Genomic DNA, 21,932 nt, shown 5'->3' with positions numbered 1-21,932 from the left:
TGTCCCTGACAGAAGTATCCTCAACCGACCGGTCCTACAAGTTTCGTCGTTTACAATTTGTATGTTGGCCTGCGGGCAGCCACTCCTCCGAACTGCATTACGTCATCACAGCTGAACTGAGAGATGTACTGAGTACACAGTTAGAAACAGTTTTGCCAACGTAAGGTAAAATGGGGGTATTGAAGTTAAGGATTGGAAAACAATTCAGAATTTCTTTCTCTCGCTCTGAAAGCAGCTGTACATGTTCATGAAGTGGGTGCCATGAACGCGTAATTTGGAGGTTATGTCCGTTCGTTTCACTTCAGAAAATGCGAAACGAATTTGTCTCAAATATGGGAAAATGGCGGTCTGCTCTGGAGCATGTCGGGTCATTGCAAATGAAGCTCAATTCTCACGAGACCGCCTCAACAGACGCTCCTCTAATTTGCTGACGTCGATTATCGGAGTACAGTACTTCATGAAAAGTTAATAATAAAAACTCTACTAATCAGGAAACTGTCATTTAACAGCCACAGATGGTTTGCTCACGGAGTAATGCAGACACCAGCGAAGGCACGCGCATGCGCAGAATGGTTGATAATCACATTACTGTGAGCAGGCCTGGAAAACACATTAATACATCATAAAATGGCTGTCTTATGGGATTTTGCCCGGTAGAAGTTTACCGACGTTTTCCATAACAGTGTTACTTCTACTTTGAATTCTAGAGGTAGTGGGTTTTGAATTTTGGTCAAACACGAGCTATCCTTTATGTTTCTCGTAGTTTTCCTAGGGCCCTCCAGGAAATTCCACTATAATTCCTTGTCCAGGCCATGCTGTCAACTCTTAACACCTTTGAATCATTATCATCGGTGGTGTTCGTGGTGTCAGATAGGAATATAATATTAAAATGGGTCTATAGCAACAGGATATGAGACTTTGTGGAGTGGCTCAGGGCTAATGCGAACATATCAGTTAACCTTCGGGGTCTATAAACGGTGGGGATCTCTAAGAGACAGTCACCATAATAGCGTTTAAGTTGAGGGGGGGGGGCCCCCCGGTGTTGAACCCTCCCTACCACTAGTGATTTAGAAGATCAACTTCACATCCACGAAGCGTTCTGAATTAATACGGCGTGAGAGACTTCAATTACGAAGGCGAGATTCAGATATTTCGTAAATACGTACATGGATGTCAAAATAAAAATTCTTTTGGTGTAAAAATTTCAAGATCTCGTGTGCTGAGGACTTATGTTAATGGTTATTACGCACACAAATTGATACCATAATTAAATAATTAATTCTTAGATTAAAGCATTTTAAAACGTTGTGCCATAAATTATTCCCAGAACGTCGTCTTTTTTTTCTCAGGAAAACATCCACGATGATCTATGTGTTGTGTGCCATCCTCTTTGCCTCAATGGTCACCTGCTACGACCAGGATTACTGTTTTGCGTCTGAGGAAAACCCGTACCTCATGTACGGAACCAAGACTGCTTACGAGTTTGTACACGAGAAACCGAGGAACCCAGAGGCAGTTCCCTGTAAGTACACACTGCCCCTGGAATTGACTATTCTCTTTAAACAACCCAGCATTTGACGAAACGTCGATTTGATAACGCTCATGCACATTTAGGTCTTCCTATAATTAATTTATTCATATTTAATTGTAAGTACGAAGTGTCGCGGACGTTTTATCGATTTAACACATTAAATTTACCGCTAACCAAATTCGATCAGGGAAAACTTATTTATGTTAATATTATATTTTGATTTCCTTACTTAATTCGCGTACCACTCATTGGCTCGCGTATTACCAGAGGTTGATAAACGCTGTTGTAGAACAAATAACGCCCAAGAACTTGTCGGTGTTATTATTAACACGTTAAGTCGGACTTCCGTGTTAGTCCGTTGGAACTACAAACTACCGTTTCTTAATTAGCATATATTACATGAGGAATGCGAGGTTTCCCCTCTTCTTCGATATCTCGCTCTGTCTCTTTAAAGTCCATTGGTAACTTGACAATATGTAGCACTTGTTTTAGCATTCAGTAATTCTGAATCGTACCCACAGAGTGTGTTAGTTGCAATTCTCATCGCAAAAAAACAATAATTTCTTAAAACAGCGTCGTTTTGGGTCTCACAGTGTAACTTCCCTTGCGGGTGGAATCAGAACAATGGCCATCTGGCCGGTCTGAGAACAAAGTGTAGAAAGGCAGCTAATTAGCAGTAAGTGGCACGAACTCAAGCACATCTGCCACTTCTCTCTTTGTTCTAGATTTTTTTTTTTTTTTTAGTAGAGCCGTGAAGACATTTAAACAGATTAGGTCATTCTGATCGACGTTGCCAAGGCGAGGTTCCTTCTAAACGTGGGTGTGTTTAGATGAAGACATAATGATTCCTACAACTGCGATGCTAGGACATCATTAGCGGAAATACTTGGATGACTCAGTGGCGATAACACTGCCACCTACAATGGCGGTGTCCTTGGAGAAACTTGGAAGGAAAAATAAGATTAAAAACAAATATATCCTTCTAAACAAGGCTTCTAATCATCCTGCTTAAGACATTACTCTGAAAAAATATGAAGACGTATGTCACGTGTTGCTCAGTATGCATTATAACTAACGCTACAAAGCAGAGTTGTTCTTGAGAACCTAAAGTTTGCTCTGCTGAGTTACAGGCTTACAGATATTGTGTTAGGCATCGCCCATTTGATATATACGATGTGCGATCGGAAAGTTTCAAGACTGTGTCAATAGAGGGCGAACCGGATGTAGTACGAGCGTCTGCCGCTACGGGGTGCGGCCTACATTCATAGTGAATCAGTGTGCCAGCCGGCATCATCGAATTAGCATTTGTTTCTTAGTTACGGGCGTTTTGGTAGTGCATTACACCGACCCTCCTGCGATTCCGGAATGGCGTGTGCATCAAATTTTGCCAAAGACTCGCCAAAACGGCTACGGAAACCTATGAAATGCTAAAGCAAGCATTTGGGGAGTCCGCAATGGGTCGTGCACAAACTTTTGTGTGGCATTCACGTTTTAAAAATGGCCGAACCTCTGTCGATGATGACGAGCGTTCTGGACGACCATCTTCGAGCACAACGCCCGAAAATGTTACGAAGATCGACGTCGTACCATCAACGACTTGTGCGACATTGTTGGGATAGGCTATGGGACCTGTCAGCTGATTTTAAAGGAGGAACTCCACATGCGACGCATCCTGTCTGAGGACCAGAAGCAGTATCGACTTCTCGTTTGTCAGGAGCTCAAAGATCTTGCAAGAACTGACCCCAACTTCCTTTCTAAGCTCCGTGTGACTTCTTCCTCTTCCCAAAGATGAAAATTCAGCTAAAGGGAAGGAGATTTGAGACGATAGAAGAGATTCAGGCAGAATCGCAGATGGTGCTTGACAGGCTGACAAAGAAAGATTTCCAGGGATGCTTCCAGGCTTGGCAGCGGCGCTGGGATCGTTGTGTTCACTCCCAGGGGAACTACTTCGAGGGTGATGGATGAATTTAATACCTGAGATAAGTGTACGGGTTTTAATACGCGCAGTCTGGAGACCTTTCGATCGCACCTCGTATAACATTTTGGAAGCTCGTATTGATTCTGTCTATATTATACTGGAAAAATTTTATTACATTTCTTTATTAAAAAAATTATTAACAACCGTTGATATCAAACCCAGTATCTTTTGGTTCAAATATCTTGGTGTGAAACATATGAAGATTTGTAATTTTAGCAGCAACATAATTCTAATTTGCGTCGTTTACTTATAGACTGCAGACCTGTCCAATTCTGGATGTTGACCCGCCATGGAACACGGTTTCCTGAAAAGAAAGCTATATACAGCATGCAGCATCTGCCAGACCTTCGAGATCAGATCATCAACAACCATGAGAGACGACGAAGTTAGTAGCCACGTCACAATATCTCAGTATTAATGATGCATCCCTTAAAATTCTGGCCAATTGCATTTCAGATATCAACTCAGGAATAAAAGGGGGTGTGACTTCACAGAATTTATGTACTGTAAAATGAGATACGAGAATGATTATGAATTAAAAAGGATGATAAAGGGAGCTCTTGTTACCTATTTCAAGACAATTCTGACTTTCACTTCAAAAAAAGTGTTCAAATATTCTTATTATTTTGTCGATAACTTTACAAAACATTTATTTTGACACACACACACAAGGATTATAAGAATATTTTACGTAAGGGTACACGAGTAGATAATTCCAAGAGCTGATAATATCCCTGGATGTCAAATTCACTAAAAAATTATTTATTAAACATTCAGAGGGAAGGCTGTGCAGTGAGGACTTGGAGAATCTCAGAAAATGGACCCTATCGGTGTTTCAAAATCAGGCGAAAGAACTCGCCAATCAAGGATACGACGACCTCAAGTTCATGGCTCGACGCTTTAAATCTCAGTTTCCGACGCTTCTGAATCAGACGTACAGTCAAGACTTGTACGAGGTAAGTGACAGCAGGCAAATGTTACTGCATTAATTTAAATTATTGTTTAAAAAAAAATTAATTTTCTGCAATTTGATCCTGACTGTACCTTGAGTCAGGATAAGATTTGATCTGTTTCATTTCCCTTCTATCTCAAGTCTTAATGTTCAAACTTGAAATTCTCCAAGAGGATTCCCCATCAAAAATTCTGAGAGTGTTTCTTATTTTCGTTACTTAAACTCTTTGTCCTGACAATACCACGTACAAAATCATTGTTTTGTCTGAAGTTTTCTCATCCAGATGTTATTTCTTGAAAATAAAATACATGGACCAACATATCCGAGATCCTTTCGGTTAAAGTGTTTCGTTCGTGTACGATGAAAGTACGAGGCGCGTCCACAAAGTAAGTTTCCCACTCGTCCCACAGCTAGCAAACCTTATATTGCGCGAAGCGACTGTGCGTACGTGATAGAGCAATGACGTAGCATGGCGCATGCACTAACGGTACTTCCCGCGTTCTCACAGTAGCATCGTTGCAGCTGTTGAAGATGGAGGTTCTTATTCCAGCTCCCGCCGACTGTGAAGTGCGGTCAGTGATAACGCTAGGCCGCACACGGCTCGACGGACAGCAAGTCTCCTGCAGGAGTTCAGCTGGGAGGTGTTTAATCATTCATCCTACAGCCCGGACCTCGCTCCCAGTGATTTCCATCTTTCCCTACACCTCAAGAAATTCCTGTCCGGTCAGCGTCAGCGTTTTGAGAATGACAGAGAGGCGGAGATGGTTGTCACACAGTGGTTCCAATCCCAGGCGGCAGACTTCTACGACACAGGTATTCAAAAGTTGGTCCCACGGTATGACAAATGTCTCAATTCCGGTGGCGAATATGTTGAAAAATAGCTGGACACTTGCTGTATCTGTTGCAATAAATATTTCCATGAAATTGTGTTTTGTTTCTGTAAACGGCCCCAGGGAAACTTACTTTGAGGACGCGCCTCGTATTAATGACCTGACTCAAAATCTTGATGGCTGTCTCATCACAGAGAAACCTCTCAAAGACCTGATATTTTAATTAATTCTTCCTCGTATCTGTTCAAGTTCCGTTTCACCGACTCGGAGCGGACCAAAGCCAGCGCCATTGCATTTGCCGAAGGACTGTTCGGAAGAAGTTCTGGTATCTACTTTCCTGCAGCTGTCAAGAACGATACTCTCTTAAAGGTACATATTCTTCCAAGATTTTATTTTACAGCAAAGATGGCTTCCAATCTTGTGAACATGATTTTTAAATGCACGCCAGAAAAAGGATTTTACATTTTAATGCCAGTGAGTCCTTAGTCTGGTAGAAGTTTACCAGTGTTTCAGAGGTCTTTGCTGCCGCCATCATCAGGGTGATGTGTTGTTCTGAATTTAGGATGGATTTTCCATCGTCCCTCTTCTAAATTTCAGTGGCATGACGTAACCAGTCACGTTTAATTCCTGTTTCATTAGAAGTCGTCACTGTGCTTATTTATTTATTATTTAGAATGGTGACTGATGTTCAAAAAGTATGCAATTTTTAATAGGGTACTTCTTCAAACAAATAATGACATTGAAAACAATTTTGATTTTATGACAGTAATAAATAGTGAAAATAACTGTGCATCGGTTTCTACACCGAGATAAGTGCGAAGTTATTAGACCGAGAAAGAGCTGTCTTAACATTTTTCTTAAAAGAACTTAAGTTTCAAAGTAAACGCGTTAATTTTGGAAGTCAGTTACAAAATACGTATAATATTTTAAACCTACAAAGTCCACTGCTTCAGAATAATAAAATGTTTCATACCAAAAGTAATTTACTCTAACATATACAGTGTGTCCACAAAGTCCCTTCGGGGTTTTGAAAAAATTGTGGCGCGCTAACAAATTGAGTTAGCCACGTGCGGTTTGCGGGAGATTAAAGTGAAACTCTGGAAGTTTTTTTACTGACCTCGGTAGACCTCGATGTGGGCTCCCTTGGTAGCACAGAACGTCCAGACGATATCCGAGCTCTTGCCATGTTCTGAGAAGCATGTCCGCCGGAATAGCCGAGATCGCATTCCTGATACGGGTCTTCAGGTCATCGAGTCCGTTAACTGGTGTTCGGAACACGTCGCTCTTGAAAAACTAAGATAAATCTGGTTCCCCTCCGTTGCAGGCTTACGACAACTGTCCGAAATGGAAGGAAGAAGTGGGAAACACTAATAAGACACTGGAGGAGAAGCATCTGTTCCAGATGGGTCCCCAGATGCAAGCACTTTTACAAAATGTGTCAGAGAGACTGGGATTTGGCTACAAGCTCACTTTTGGTACGTTTCGCATGACACGCAGAACAGCTTAATCAGTTCCATGACTTTCTTCATATATCGAAACTTCTGCAAAAGTGGAACATACTGCCATTACTTAACCATGGTGTCCCACCTGCTTGAATGATAAATAAATTTTTAATTTTGTATTGTTTTGTACGATTCTCACTGTAAACATGGATTACTTACTGAAACATCATTAACAAGTTGATCCTTCTAATAGTAAAGCGTGTTGTTATGTTTGTTTTATGGACCGAGTTCTTAAATATCATTTAGACAAGCTTTGACTGTAAATGATTAATCTACAATTGTGATCACTGTCACGGACATTTATACACTCCCAGAGGCAAAAAAACATTCAGATTTTGTCCTGTAAAAGAAATTTAATGTGCGCGCACGTGCGCGAACTATTGCAAGAACTTTAAGCTTAAAGATATATATATATATATATAATATCGCTTCAAAAATTTGTATTTATGAAACACTGAAACAAGGAATGTGCTCGTACAGACTATATCGAGAGTAAAATTTTTCATTTCAGTACAACTGGATGAGATGTATGATATGTGTCGCTTTGATAAAGCGTGGAATGTAAGAAATATATCACCGTGGTGCGCTGTCTTCTCTAAAGAGGAACTTCATGTAAGTGTTTCAAAATCTAAGCTCCGTATTTAATTTTCATTGACATTTCAGCACAAGGCGTACTTCATGCGGATACGTTTCGGCATAAACATGCCGTCATCGGCGTTGCAGCGCGCTATATCAAGAAATATCCACTTCACTGCCAGTAAAATTATTAATATCATCCAATTTCATGTGCTATATCACATATATCACATATGCCACTAACGAGCCCAATGTCGACCCCCCCCAGATGATACATGATGGATGTGGACAAGACAAAACTTAAGTATTTGGAGAAAAACTTTTCTCAGAGCTACTTTATCCATTACAAATCCTTCGTTGACTGCCCCGGGTGGAAACCCAGATTTTTGTGGTGCGAAGTTGGCAAGTAACGTCCAGGTCATGGCACAATGTACCAGCACAGTTTACGATAAATATCATAAAAGATAAAAATATGTATGGAATACAATTTTAACCAAATTGTTATTATGATATGATTGATCAGATAACTTACATGATTAATATGTAATGATGATGTTTGCAATAGTACGCAAATTTCAGTGTTTTGAAGTAATTTGATTCTTTATACTGTAACGCGTGAAACTGGATAATGTTTTGAAATTGTACTGACAATGATGATCTCTCTTCATATATCATGATGTAACACTGATGATGAAATACATCTGTAGTAAGAGCAGTTTATGTTACGGCACAAATGGAAAATTAGCTCATAATATAAATATAATAATACAATATGAAAATATATACAATAAACATAAGCGTTACGAAGCACTGATTATTCGATTAATTTATTGAGGGGTTTATCAACTCACCTCTCAACCGGTTGCATACTGCAACACAGTGATACAGACAGCAAAGATCCTAGATCCAGGGTGATGAAATGGATCTACGAAAGATAATGGCATTTAGAAAAATCAGAAATAATAAATATATGGAACTAATAAACAAGCAGGATGAGAATTTTAATTTTAATTTTCTTTTGAAATTTATTTAAAAAATAAGTAAGTTTAACCAGAAAATACAGGTACTTCGGTCAACACTTACCAGTTTGTGTGCGAACTACTTTCTTGTAAAAACATTACGAGATATAATAACTTTTAATAACTGAAGAGGTACACTACAATTAAAGTAAAATAAAATTACATTCACAAAGAAATTAATAGCAGAATGTTCAGAATAGTTTGTCTTCCAGTCTAAGATATTATAGATAAAAAAATTGTAACTTCCCTCTTGTTTTGTATGAAACTAGGTCTCTCCAATTAAGGGAAGAACACACGATTGAAAATGTTTGAGAACAGGGCGCTAATGATAATATTGTAGCCTAGAAGGGAGAAATTAACAGGAGGCAGATAAAATTCCATAACGAGGATCTTCGTAATTTGTACTTTCCGCTAAATATGATCCAGGAGACCAAACTCAAGGAGGATAAGGTGGGTAGTGAATGTAGCATGCATGGGAAAGACAAGAAATTCATGCGATTATTAAAATTATAAAACCTGGATGGAAGAGACAGTGTGGAAGACCAGACATAGATAGAAGATAATATTAAAAGAGAGCATAAATAAATGGTGCGAGGGTGTGGATTGAACATGGCAATGAACCTTAAGATTCCATAAAAGGAAGAAAATTTCTTGAAGATCTGAGAGGTTATTAGCTTCTAAAGGAGGACTTTGTTCCATTGAGTTACTTTATTGTAACATTTTGATGGTTCCCTTTAATAGTTTATAGTTTCTCTCCCTGAAGATTTTAATTCGGATTAATCTTGCAGCTCATGGAGTACAGGGAGGATCTTGAATACTATTACCGTACCGGATATGGCAATGAAATTAACGTGAAGCTAGGATGTCCTACCGTGAAGGACCTCATCAACCGTTTCAGGTGAGATCAAAAGTTTTATGATGTTGAAGTGTATCACTGAATATAAGAATTGTGTAGGCATTCCTTTAGGAACATTTCACAGTAAAAAGATTTCTGTCTTCTGGGTTGTTGTCGGTAAACATCTTCCAGACTAAACAGCACAACGACCCAGAAGACAGCAATCTTCAGACTCACCGTCGTGAAGACCTCAAATCCTACATTTTCACAGTAATGTTCATGCTTCTGTGATCTTTGGCATGATTATATGTTCTTTGCTCTGGATGGAATTGAATTCAGTGACATCTACAGTTCTAATTTAGGCTTTGAATCAAACGAAATCTGGGCCCTGGACATCTTGAACACTCATGAAAAATGTTTTAGGCGAAATCTGTAGCCTCTAATTTGGTTAAAAATTTTGTGTTAAAAAATCCTACAAATTTTTGGTCTATGAATTTCTACAGCCCTAACAAAGAGTTGCAGATAAAATGAAATGGTCTTGTTTCAGTCAAATGGAGAATCAGAACCTTCACGATAGGATTCAGCCAGCTGGAATCTTTTACTTCAGCCATTCCGCAGCATTACACATGACTCTGGCCCGGCTTGGAATCGCTAAAGATCGTGAACACCTTACCCACAATAATTATAACACGATGAAGAGTCGAGAATGGAGGACATCGAAGATTGGACCTTTTGCCTCTAACTTAGCAGCTGTATTGTTCAAGTGAGTATAACCAGGATACATAAATTATTTTTTTAAAAACTTGATTTTCTTACAAATGGTGAAGATTAAGGATAGCTTGTTTAGGAATCAGCATTAAGTTAATTTATGCAATTGATATTTAGCCAGCCCTCTTTCATTTCCTCTATTTCTAAATAAAGTCATGGACACTGAGCACGTTCTGGAGACTGGTATTTGTGCGAAAAGCCATAGAAGCATTTCCCTTATCTCTATGTTTTGTTTTTGTTTTTATAAATTTTTAATTCTTTTAAACACAGATGCAATATAATTTTGTTACAGATGTGATGAAGGGGACAGGCATCGAGTAATATTCTACCTTGGGGAACATCTCGTACGTTTTGACGGCTGTAACGTAGGGCTGTGCAGTTGGTCATACATCAAAGATAAATTTTCTAACATTGCCGAGGACTGTAACCTTGATTTCTGCTACAAGGATCGCAGCGGAACTCAACAACATCTTTCCATCTCGTGGCTTACAGTTGCTGCTTTTGTATTCACTGCATTCTGCAGACAAACCTTCATTTAAAGTTCATAGTCGTTACTCGGTCTTTTGCCTCCTCCGCTATTGGCAACTGGAGAGCCATATAATTGTTTTTATTACTTCAGGTAAAAGTTTCTAACCAATAATAAAGAGTAAATCAGAGTTACATGGGGAAGTACGATGTACTAAAACGAGCTTCACTGTTGGCCTACTACAGGGAAAAATTCATTTTTTTTCCAATGACCTTGAAGTCAGTGGTTCTCTGTCTTTTTGAGACTGTGAACCTTTTAATCAGAATAACATTATGTTATATTACAAAAATTAGATGCTCAGAATAAGAATTTAATCCAGAAGATCTATAAGAATAATTCAGGTCTGCGAATAAGTTAAGCAACTGAACTTCAGACAATGAAGACTCATGCACACTGTTCAATTTTGTGTAATTTATTTTTGAAATTTTAATATTTCGTAACACATCTTTCAACGTATTATCATAAACACAATATTCTTAAACTTCTTATTTTAAACACAAAATGAAAAATGAAAAAAAAAACTATACTCTTTTGCCCATGAGATCTTTTATCAATATTATAATAATGTTTTGAGTAGAAATTTTCAGGTAGCAGCAGTTATGAAACTGAGATATTCCCTTTCATGGTAAGAAATGGGGAAAAATGTGTAACTCTACAAAGATAATTATGTTGCTGAAGGTAATAAGTAACTCCCCAGTTGGCGTAAAACATAATCTGTTCAAGAAATTCGTTTTTTATTGTAGAGGCTGAAGGTTCATTTTTTTCAATCATGAAATTCTGCCAAAGGACCACGTCTGTCTGTTTGGACTGCCGTTGCATTTAAGATGTGTTAACGATGGTCAGATATTTTTTATATTAAACTTATTGATAACATGAAAAAATTTAGGTGACATAGCATTTGACGCGGAAGAAGAGACGAAGTGACGCATTCCATATCAATAACTCGTGTTTCATTATTATTTCACATGATTAATTTTTCCAAAAATCTGTGGGTCTTGCACGTGATACATTGCTTAAAAGAGACTGTTTCATGCAGGCTGGTTTTGAGTTAGTTAACTCCTAAACTTAAAGCCACTGTATGTGTGAATTAATAAATTATGAAGAGAAGTTACAGAGTTACAAAAGCAAGCCTCTAAAAATGTCTAACGACATCATTTCACTTATAACGGATATGGCATATACATCAATGTCACCTGTAATGGACTGAGAATGCCAGTTATGATTATTGTACAAATTTATCATATTACTAATACCTACGCAATATAAAATTTTAAAAAAAATTTAGTATCCTTGGTTGATTAAAATATTTCAAAGTGATACTTTATGTACATAATTTCAGTATATGTATATAATTTTTGTACAAATGCAGCTCACTTATGAGGCTAAACGTTTCGCAATAAGAAAATGTGCAATTATGTTGATTAGAAACAATAATGACAAAATCATTTCTCTGTATATACATGTTTTGTAGTCGTTATTAATTCTGTTTTAGAACAAAACAGAAAATAAAGGATAATATATGAGAACAAACGTAAGGGAAAGAACAATTCCTTGTATTTTGGTACAGGTAATTATAAAAAAAAAAACTGGGCAAAGTGCAGGAATTTTATATAATTATGTGACATAAAATAGTCTATAAACCAGCTGTAAATTTATGAAATGTCTAATACTACACTAACTTCAATTTTGTATTTATTTACTATCCCTTCCTTACATGCTACATGTCCAACCAATGTCATCCTCCTGTCACTCGATCACCTTAGGTTCCTCACAAACCCATTTTCGAGCACGGTTAAATTATATTCGTGTATATTTCAATCTTATGTTTTAAATAGCAAAAACATTAAATAATACTATATCATATCCCCTGTGTCCCTGGATCCTCAGTCCACACACTGCACTGCAAATATGGAATTTTAACTGACAGTGGCAGCTTTGTAGATGCATTTAAATGACTCCTGAAGCTATTTTTACCAAACATGGAATTTCCAATCTGCAAAATCGATATTTTTTTTTGGCATATTTTCAACAGGTCATCAGGTAATTTATCCTTGAAGGACCTCAAGTCATTTTAAAAATCACAAGGAAAAATAAATGGCACATTTCCCTTTAAAGATTAATTAAGGACAGGATCAGAACCAAATATCAATGATTTGCAAAACAACTTTATTACAATTAACCAGACATGTTTGAAGGCCTCAAGTGGGGAAAATAAAATAAAATAAAGCATACTGAAACTCACCAATTTAAAGTAACAGTGTCTATTCAACAGAAATCAAGGTTGCAAGTCTTAGAAATGGAGCCATAATTCTGCTTGAAAACAGACCAATCGCAAAGACCCCATTTATCATCTTTACAGCCTTTAAGTTTTAGCAACTTTTCCTGCAGGTGGAACTGAACTCGGAAGGGTTCGCCTTCGTCGCATCTGTAAGCAAATGATGTTCAGTTAGTGAAATTTCAGATTTTCATGTTGGTCAGTATGATGGCTGTCTTCTGGAATGCCTTCATGTAGTCTGGTAGAAAATTACCATCACTTCAGATGTACTTACTGCTTACAAACTGATGATTGAGGCAGTAAGTACTCTTGAAATGTTGGCCAATTCCTATCAGACTACAGATTAATTTTGTTCATATAAATTATGAAGCATCTCATGCAATTTTTCTCCAGCCTCCTGTAACGCGATCCTTTCTTCGTCAAAGCATTCCCATCAGTACCCTCATCTCAAACACCTTCAGTCTGTATCCTTCCTTTACTATTTCTGCTATACATGAAGAGTTCCAAGATTTGTTCTTTAATAATATAAGACATTCTCACACTTACTTAAAGAAAATGGCCACAAAGTTGCTCGCAAAGGGCGTCAACAGGGATGTTCTCCATTTTCTATTTCCCATTGATGCATAGTTGGAGTGAGTGAGAGCTTCCAAATCCTTTCCAACTCCGAGAGAGGTGAAAAACAACTGCATATCTGTGTCGTGACTGAAGTAAAATACTCCGGCAGGCTGTCTTTCCCAATTCTCCAGTTTTCTACAACAAAGTGTCGTCAATGTCAATGTTGTTACTCAACGTGTATTTGGAGGGGCAGACTGTTCAGAAGTTCCTGTGAATACCAACATCCAGTGTAGTGTTGCTTGATACGCTTTTGTAAAATACTCTACTTCAGTTTTCTAAACCGTTTTGATTAAATGAATTAATTTCCTTGACGCCACTGATGATGACCTCTTGAGGTTGAAACGCGTATGGCACTAGTGTCTTTTTTATAGTGTTAATAGTTTGTCAGTTTGCTTATTTTATATTCTAATACACTACACGGTATGCAAAGTTTTATGAATATATACACTTTGGCAATTATATATTTTTTTATTTAGTGTTCTGTCTGAGGACAGGTCCATATGAACAGGATCCTTCCATCCTTTTCTCGGACTGGGACCTGTTCATATACGTTCTTGGCAGATGATCCAGAAGTGGTTTGCCATTGCCTTCTTCTGTGTGTGAATGGAGTAATTGTTGGGATGCCACGGAGGAAAACTCCGTGTTGCCTAGACCACGGCCTTGCCCAACACAAGTTATAAATTCGGGCACCGCCGGGAATCGAACCCGAGACCCCAGGATTACAAGGCCAGCGTTCTAACCGCTAGACCACCACTTCCACTACGGTGAGCTGTTTTGTGACAAACCCTCCCCCATTATTCTTTGATACGCTGGTATGTGCTTACTGAACATGTACCTGGTCATTAAAATTTACACCTGTAAGTACAAGGGATGAAATATATAAAGAACAGTGATGCAGTATCCTTAGTTGATTTTATGTACCAAGCTCATACCTGAAACGATCAATGAAATCTTTTGCTAGAGGGCAACCAACTAGCTTGTTCATTTCGGTGCCAAAACCGCGTTTGTAGTAAGAGTCCAAGTCTTCTTTGTACTCCAAAACCTATGAAATTGATAAAATGTGTTCAGCTTAATTTCTGGGGTCGGAAAGTATAAACAATAAAAGGATGTTACTCTTTCTACAATTATTTGTTTACCCTTTCAATGTTATGAAATTGCAAGTCTATAAATAAAAATATTCTGCCAAGCACGCAGAGTACTGTAATATCAAACTTGTTTAAAGAAATCCCATGACCAAAAGGTTCTATCTTAGTAATTATCTCCTTTAAATGTCCTACAAATTCACACACACCCACATTCCCTGTCTTTCAGGAATGTAATGATAATTGGATTAATATTGGCTAACATGCAGAATAATTACTTGTATTCACAAGCAGTGAAAGACGCGATAGATCAAGAGTGTTCAGACACACCTTCAAGTCATCCTCGGAGAAGGCAGCGCACCATGGCGAGATATTATAAACATTCCATGCCTTTTCAAATCGACAAATAGTGTAAATCAGGTCCAGATTATCTGAAGATAAAAACATTCTGTCACCACATTTACCTCCCATGTCACTAGCACAGTGAATGATTCATGATTCAGATCTGCTTGCATCATCACACGGTCTACAAACTCTCAAGACATATATTAAAAACAATCACATTTGTGTGATGCGTTTTAAGATTTCAAAGGACCCGTCTAGCTTTCTGGCTTAAGAAGAGAGACAATTACTCGATAATTTACTCCTTAAAATTTTAGATTAATATATTTTGACAAACAACATCCATTTAATTTGAATTTTGGAACATCTGAATTCAATCCATCATTAGATTAGAACAGGATTTTTCAAATGTTAGGCCAAGATTGACAAAGGATTCCTCCTGAGGTCTATTTATGCCAGCAGGTGACAGAACAAAACACGACAATGCCGGCTGACAGGCACAGAATTCTCCCATCTCCAGACTGGCTTTGGGGTCCTATCCAATTCATGCCAAGAGGCTGGCTACACACCTCCATTTAGTGCCAGGATTAATTAAGAAAGCATGAATTTTTACCTCTACTCTATCATATCCTTTATGGCTGGTGCTTAATTAAGCATAAAAATCTTCAAATGAGAAAACACCAGGAGCATTTCTCATTTTAACCTTAAATTTAATGACCGACTGAATTACTGGACCGAGTCCCACAATTGGACAAGAGCACTGAAACAGGCAAATGCGTCTCTACCTTGATGTTGGAAAAAAAGCTTGAAAAGTGTTCCGTACCAGGATACACATAACATCCTCATGCGTTCTCTACAACAGTGGTATTCAAACATGGGTACGCGAAGACATCTTAGGGGGTACGTGAAATTTAAAAAAAATATATTATTTTATTTTATGATAAACACTGAATAATCAGTAATGTAATTTATTTAATTCATTTTAGATGTAGATTATATACTATGTATAACTTGAATTATACACCAACAACTTTGGGGGTACAAAGTTGAAGAGAAATTATATCTGGGGGATACGCGAAGACATCTTAGGGGGTACGTGAAATTTAAAAAAAATATATTATTTTATTTTATGATAAACACTGAATAATCAGTAATGTAATTTATTTAATTTATTTTAGGTGTAGATTATATACTACGTATAACTTGAATTATACACCAACAACTTTGGGGGTACAAAGTTGAAGAGAAATTATATCTGGGGGATACGCGAAGACATCTTAGGGGGTACGTGAAATTTAAAAAAAATATATTATTTTATTTTATGATAAACACTGAATAATCAGTAATGTAATTTATTTAATTTATTTTAGGTGTAGATTATATACTACGTATAACTTGAATTATACACCAACAACTTTGCGGGTACAAAGTTGAAGAGAAATTATATCTGGGGGATACGCGAAGACATCTTAGGGGGTACGTGAAATTTAAAAAAAATATATTATTTTATTTTATGATAAACACTGAATAATCAGTAATGTAATTTATTTAATTTATTTTAGGTGTAGATTATATACTACGTATAACTTGTTTGATAGTTCCCACTTTGGCCACCAGATGACAGCACCTCAAAGTCCACTGCACAACTCTCCTCACTTGTCATTTTGTTACCAGTAAATATGTATGTAAATATGTCCAGATGGACATCACCAACCCAATATCCGTTCTCACTACACACGAATACATGGATGATGAAGAATATCAGGAGAAGAATTCAGAGCATGTAATTCAAAATTACGCAGTTTTCTCTCTTTCCCCCTGTAATTTTACCTCTCTTATATCCAAGTAACACATACGTACCAAAACCAATTGAGCTTCCGAATCCTAACCTCTTAGAGACAATTCGTGTGACTTCTTCTATCTCAGGGCCCTTCTTGAATGCATTGTACTCCTTTTTTATGTCCGGATTGTCATGCACTTCATTGATCCACGCAGTGCAGTAGTCCGACGGCTGCAGCAGTAATTCAACAAGTGTACCAACACAATCTTGTTCAATCATCCACATACTAGCATAACAATAAATTTGAGTTCCAGTAACGGTGGCTGCATAATGTGGGCTGTGAACCTTGATCACGGGTGTGAATCCTGCTTGTTATGGGCTGATCACCCATCCAAAGAGTCCTACTAAATGTCTACAATGATTCATAGTTTCATATGCACTGGAATTGGAACAGGTCAGAGGGCCTAATCTTTAACGGCTGACGATAATGATCAGCTGGTTCAATTAAGAATGTCTGAAACATTCGTCTTACAACTTTCTTTAATTTTCCCCAGTTCTTCATGACGTAAAGGACTTTATTTCTAAGCTGAGAAGACTCGGTACTCAGATATAATTTTAAGATGTCTTTGGCAATCAGCGATGTAAGCAAAGAGTTGAAGTCCATTCTTACATCGTCTATCACCCGAGAAGACTTTACTGCGCTCAATACTCATACATTTACAAATATGGTTCTGCTATCTGGAAGATGTGCAAAATATAGTAACGCTTGTTTGGTTCACATTTTAAATAAAAATCAGAAAAAAAATATTTTGGGGTTGCAATATCTGTAATTAAAGTACAGAATAGGGAAGACTGGGCATCGATCGCAAGAGAAGCCAAGGCTACACTGAAAGGGCCGTAGCGCTAAAGAAAAAGAATAATATTTGTAATTGTTATATGAATATGTTAATATGTCTTAACTCTAAAATCTTGTTTTAAAAAATATATTTTATATCCTTACCTTAAGAAGTGGATCAGGAGATATAGGCTGAGGTAACTGTACATCAACAGTGCTGCCAAATATCCCATCAATAAATGCAAATGCAGTAAGTGTAGTTCGCTGCGATTCGGTAAATTTGACCTAAACCAGAACAATATTTCTGTGAATACTATACAGGCCTTTTATAAATAGGTTAAAGAAAATAAAAAAGATGACGTACAAATTTTTCTCCAGTGGAACCAGCAATTGTATTTTGGTGGTCTGAACATTTTATCGCTCTGCCACCACGTTTTCACAAATTTTTATACAAATGTTGAGCAGCAATAAAGCTCAATGCCGTAGTGAATTTTACAATGTGACATAACTTCAAATTTGTGCACTAACCTCAAACTTGTCAGGATCGTACGACTGATTCAATAACGATGGGAACCTAGACTTGTAGCGTAGCGCTAAATTGTAGGCATCTTTATAGCCCTGAGGAGTCAAATTCATTGACACGGTTGAGACGGCTTGTGGCGTCCACTTCTTGAGATTGTCCACATCCTCAGCACATAATGCCCCCCCTGGGGATTTTGCAACAAACAAATTTCAACATATGTTTTTACACAAACATAAAAATCCAGTACAAGTTCATAAATAATATTCGCATAAAACCTGTCAGAACAAATAATTCACGTAGCACACAAATGCTTTCTACAGATGATTTCATAAAAATATTTTCCACGGAGAAATCTTTCTTGAAGGCTTCTGGTAATTTCATGTAGAGATATTCATTAAATTCATTATCACACACTTTTCATTTTAAACTAATAGCTTCTTGTGCACTTGAACTACGAAGTATTATCAAAAGAACTACCACAACCAAGTCTGGTTGGTTTAAAGTGTTGAAGACCTACGACCACTCACAATGTGTTTAAAAGAAAGGCTCTAAAATACGTACGTAACATCTACTCTAACTTCATTTATTTATTTTTGGATCCAAAGGCACATTCATTCGATCGGGATTTGATTTAGTATGTCGTAATAAACATTCACATAAATTCATTAAATATAAGACAAAGAAATGTATACTGTGGCCCTGGGAGTAATAATAATTCTCTTTTGGACTATTACTATATCACATGTGCATGAACAAAATGAAAATGCATTTAAGAATGACCACGTTCCTCTTAAACTTATATAAATCTAGCTCAATGTATGGCACTTATAGAAGAAAACAATTCTGCTTAAAACTGTTTGGCCAACTCCGAGAATGTCAGACGAACCTCCATTTGTTCTTTGAGAAACAATGTTATAGTGGTACTTACATCCATTTTTATAATTATTGATTATTTGATCTCGGAAATCAATAAGTGACCACATGTCATTAATGCCATCTACATCTGTGTATCTTGTTCCATGGCGAGATAAAATCCAGAATTGTATCGGCTTGCATTCTGTAAGAAACAAATACTAAATCAAATCATAAATTTAGTGTCTTACAGTGGTGATCTGATTGGATTGAATTTTTACCTGCAGAGGTTATGTAATATTAAATGAGACAGAAATATATAACAGCAAGAGTAGGCAGGTATTTGGAACAAGATTGCTGTGGTATTTTCAAGGTACTTCCACTGTAGGTCCCTGGAAAGACTTAGGATGAACACAAAAATTATCAGTCAGGAAATATGGTTAACAAAGTCAAGATTCACATCATGGTCCTTTTCAGTCACTTCCACACTAGTTTGCTCAGTGTGACCTGCATTATTGTAGACAATATTACAACATATGTTTTCAGAAAACAATACTAAAGTAAGGAAAAATTAAAGCTTCTCCCACTACAAGCCACAAAGGCGCTTGGAGGGAGAGCAGTAGAGCTCCTACTCATTCTTAACCCCGGTGCTAGATAGGGGTGGGTGGTCAGCGACTCTTCTCAGCCACGCTTTACCCCGAGGAAAGCAATCTGGTACCCACTGGATAGGAGGCTGGAGCTAGAGCTGGTCCAGACGCAAAGGCTAGAGGAAAAAATCCTCTGCCACTATAGGATATCGAACCCCAATCGTCCAGCCCATAGTCAGTCAGTATTACTAATATTATATAGCATTTTCTTGAATTTTTTTATAGTGACATCTAAAGTACTGAGAGATAGAACAAAAAATAAGTATAGTGCTCATGTTTATGAACTAACTCACTATCAGACCCTTAGGACACGACACATGATTTAATAAATACTAATAAAATTCTTTATAAATCTCAAAGATCTAGTTTACATAATACTGTTTCAACATTAAGCATGAAACAAATATCATATTTGCAAAAAAAAAAAACCCATCAGACTGTCCAACTTTTTCAAAACATAATATAATTTCAACAGTTTGAAGAACAATACTCACTAGGAATGCTGACTGGATCATCCGAATTCTCATGCACAAGTTCATACGGAGTGTACGTGGAGAACATCACATACGGATTTTTATTTTCGGCTAAACACGTATCATAGTGACCGGCCACCAGAGAGACCAATATGGTGGCCAACAAAATAGATAGCAGCATTCTGCGAGTACTCCTATACAGGTGAATGAAAAGTATAACATCCCACAAAAAGAAAATATAAGCTCTTTTATAAGTCAGTAAAGTGATCTATATATAAATTAACATAAATACAAAATGCAATAATGGTAATACACAAAACCAAACTCATCAAAAAAGGTCACAATATAACAATTTCTACTAAGATACTAAAAATTTGACAGTGGAACCACAGTTCCGGAGAATCTGACGTAAATACGTCTCTGTAATGTAATGCAATGTAATAGTTCTTATATAAGATAAGTACCTGTGATATTCTAAAATGTTTTTACCAGCACAAAATTATCTAGTCTACGACACACTTCTTCTACAAGCGAATCACAGCTCAGCTCTTTCCGCAATAACGAAAGCGAATTGTTGACGGCAGTAATGTAACACAACAATGCCGAGTAAACAGACGACGTAACAATTAGTTTCTTAGGTAACATAACAGTGCACGCAGGAGTTCATATAAAAGCTGACCACTGTCGGTCCATATTTACACATTGTTGATATGGACCTTACACATCTTCGTTACGCTTTTTTGCTGAATGACCTTTCTGTATAGACGTATTTATGTCAAAAATGTTTAAAAGCCAATTACCTGTGAACAGCAATAATAAACAGGAGAAAATGTTGCACAAATTATGGTTACATATTGTGCAATTTCCTCAGCTTTCCAATCTGTTATCTCTCTTTGTTCAAAGTACACTCTATCACTTTAAAATAATTAAAACTTAAGTTCAGTCCTCAGAGTTGAGATGCTGTGTTTCCAAAAATGTCATGTGACTTATCGTGAAGTGTTTCTCTAAGCATATGAGACAGGGTACTTTGTTCTGAACCAGACAATGACAATAACAATTACATTTTGTTTCTAAATATGCCAAAATGCAGGTAAATGTTATCGGGGTGATAAAATGAAAGATGGTCATGTACAGGAGAGAAATTTTGTCAGAAATCTGAAGGGAAGAGGCCACTTGGAAGTCGTAGGCATAGATAGGAGGGCAACTTTAAAATGTACATTAAAGAAACAGGGTGCAGTGTTGTGGACTATCTTGATAACAAAATCTCAGGTTCCATAAAAGGAAGGAGATTTATTCTTTAGCTGAGCAACTATTTGCTTCCCAAGAAGGAATTTGCTCCATAAATTTGTGGTTTCCTTAAGAGAATTTATAAAGAACTGAAATCCCTCAAAAATGTGTTATTGTTCTAGAATAAAGTTTCAAATTTCTTATTTTGTTTTTAAAGCCCTTAGAATTTTCTAAATATATTTATGAAGATATTGACAGGAAAGATCAGGTAGGAAGCTGCTTCCCGTATAAATAAGTCTGCGATTACTAAAACAAACAAACTGTGTACTATTTGAAATTAACATTCTGAATAAACACAAACACCTTAGACAACTTACATTATGTTTCTTGTCTCCCTTTTTCACAGTGGCATCTGCTATTTTGGGATATTACGAAAACACTTACCCAATTCACCAGCACGTGCAAACTGGAGGTTAAGTTTAGTTTAGGCTCAGTTTATATACCAGCATGTCATTAGAGTCTATTTATCAGAAAAGAAAAGCTTAATTAAATATGTATAGCTAAAAACAAATAATGAAAATTATTATATACATTCTGAAGTAAATAGAACACACATGCCATTTGTCTACAACAGCAATTATTCAGCTGTCTATTCTGCATAAATGATTACATTAGTGTTATGTAAGTACAGTCATTGAACACAGCTGTGGAAGATAATTCATTTTTAACAACAACAACAACAAACCAGAAATTATTAGCAAATA

General features: G+C 37.0%; 2 protein-coding genes across 3 annotated transcripts; one reads left to right on the top strand and one right to left on the bottom strand.

Moving 5' to 3' along the window:
• Nucleotides 1-1,362: 1,362 nt before the first annotated feature.
• On the top strand, nt 1,363-12,201 carry LOC110830259 (multiple inositol polyphosphate phosphatase 1). Its single transcript, XM_087340756.1, has 9 exons — nt 1,363-1,522; nt 3,763-3,894; nt 4,287-4,465; nt 5,541-5,660; nt 6,616-6,766; nt 7,305-7,405; nt 9,177-9,286; nt 9,771-9,986; nt 10,284-12,201. The coding sequence occupies exons 1-9, from the start codon at nt 1,363-1,365 to the stop codon at nt 10,528-10,530; spliced, it is 1,416 nt and encodes a 471-aa protein (XP_087196882.1). The 3' UTR covers nt 10,531-12,201.
• A 465-nt stretch (nt 12,202-12,666) lies between these two features.
• On the bottom strand, nt 12,667-21,703 carry LOC110830261 (multiple inositol polyphosphate phosphatase 1). Of its 2 annotated transcripts, none has more exons than XM_022064951.2 (10): nt 21,613-21,703; nt 19,963-20,135; nt 18,898-19,026; nt 17,975-18,153; nt 17,612-17,731; nt 16,692-16,842; nt 14,820-14,920; nt 14,340-14,449; nt 13,339-13,542; nt 12,667-12,942 (listed from the first exon to the last, which is right to left on the bottom strand). In XM_022064951.2, exons 2-10 carry the CDS (start codon nt 20,120-20,122, stop codon nt 12,783-12,785), a joined length of 1,314 nt encoding a protein of 437 aa, XP_021920643.2. In that variant the 5' UTR covers nt 20,123-20,135; nt 21,613-21,703; the 3' UTR covers nt 12,667-12,782. The 2 variants fall into 2 exon arrangements, with proteins under 2 accessions (XP_021920643.2, XP_021920642.2); XM_022064950.2 differs by having other exon boundaries at nt 21,546-21,670.
• Between the last annotated feature and the right edge of the window lie 229 nt (nt 21,704-21,932).

The sequence above is a fragment of the Zootermopsis nevadensis genome, unplaced genomic scaffold (genome assembly GCF_977971745.1).
Source record: "Zootermopsis nevadensis isolate Lab colony 2312 unplaced genomic scaffold, Znev_1.0 Znev_ptg000061l, whole genome shotgun sequence".
Lineage (NCBI taxonomy): Eukaryota > Metazoa > Arthropoda > Insecta > Blattodea > Termopsidae > Zootermopsis > Zootermopsis nevadensis.
This window is presented reverse-complemented; position numbering and strand designations above follow the sequence as displayed.

What these genes read in the sequence shown, in the direction of transcription:
- LOC110830259 (XM_087340756.1), top strand. Translation starts at nt 1,363, where the DNA reads ATGATCTATGTGTTGTGTGCCATCCTCTTTGCCTCAATGGTCACCTGC. An exon ending in GAACCCAGAGGCAGTTCCCT is followed by an intron (nt 1,523 to 3,762) that starts GTAAGTACACAC and finishes GTTTACTTATAG; the next exon opens with ACTGCAGACCTGTCCAATTC. An exon ending in TGGCTACAAGCTCACTTTTG is followed by an intron (nt 6,767 to 7,304) that starts GTACGTTTCGCA and finishes TTTTCATTTCAG; the next exon opens with TACAACTGGATGAGATGTAT.
- LOC110830261 (XM_022064950.2), bottom strand. An exon ending in CAATAATTATAAAAATGGAT is followed by an intron (nt 18,154 to 18,897) that starts GTAAGTACCACT and finishes CAAAATCCCCAG; the next exon opens with GGGGGGCATTATGTGCTGAG. An exon ending in TCTCCGAGGATGACTTGAAG is followed by an intron (nt 14,450 to 14,819) that starts GTGTGTCTGAAC and finishes TCAATTTCATAG; the next exon opens with GTTTTGGAGTACAAAGAAGA.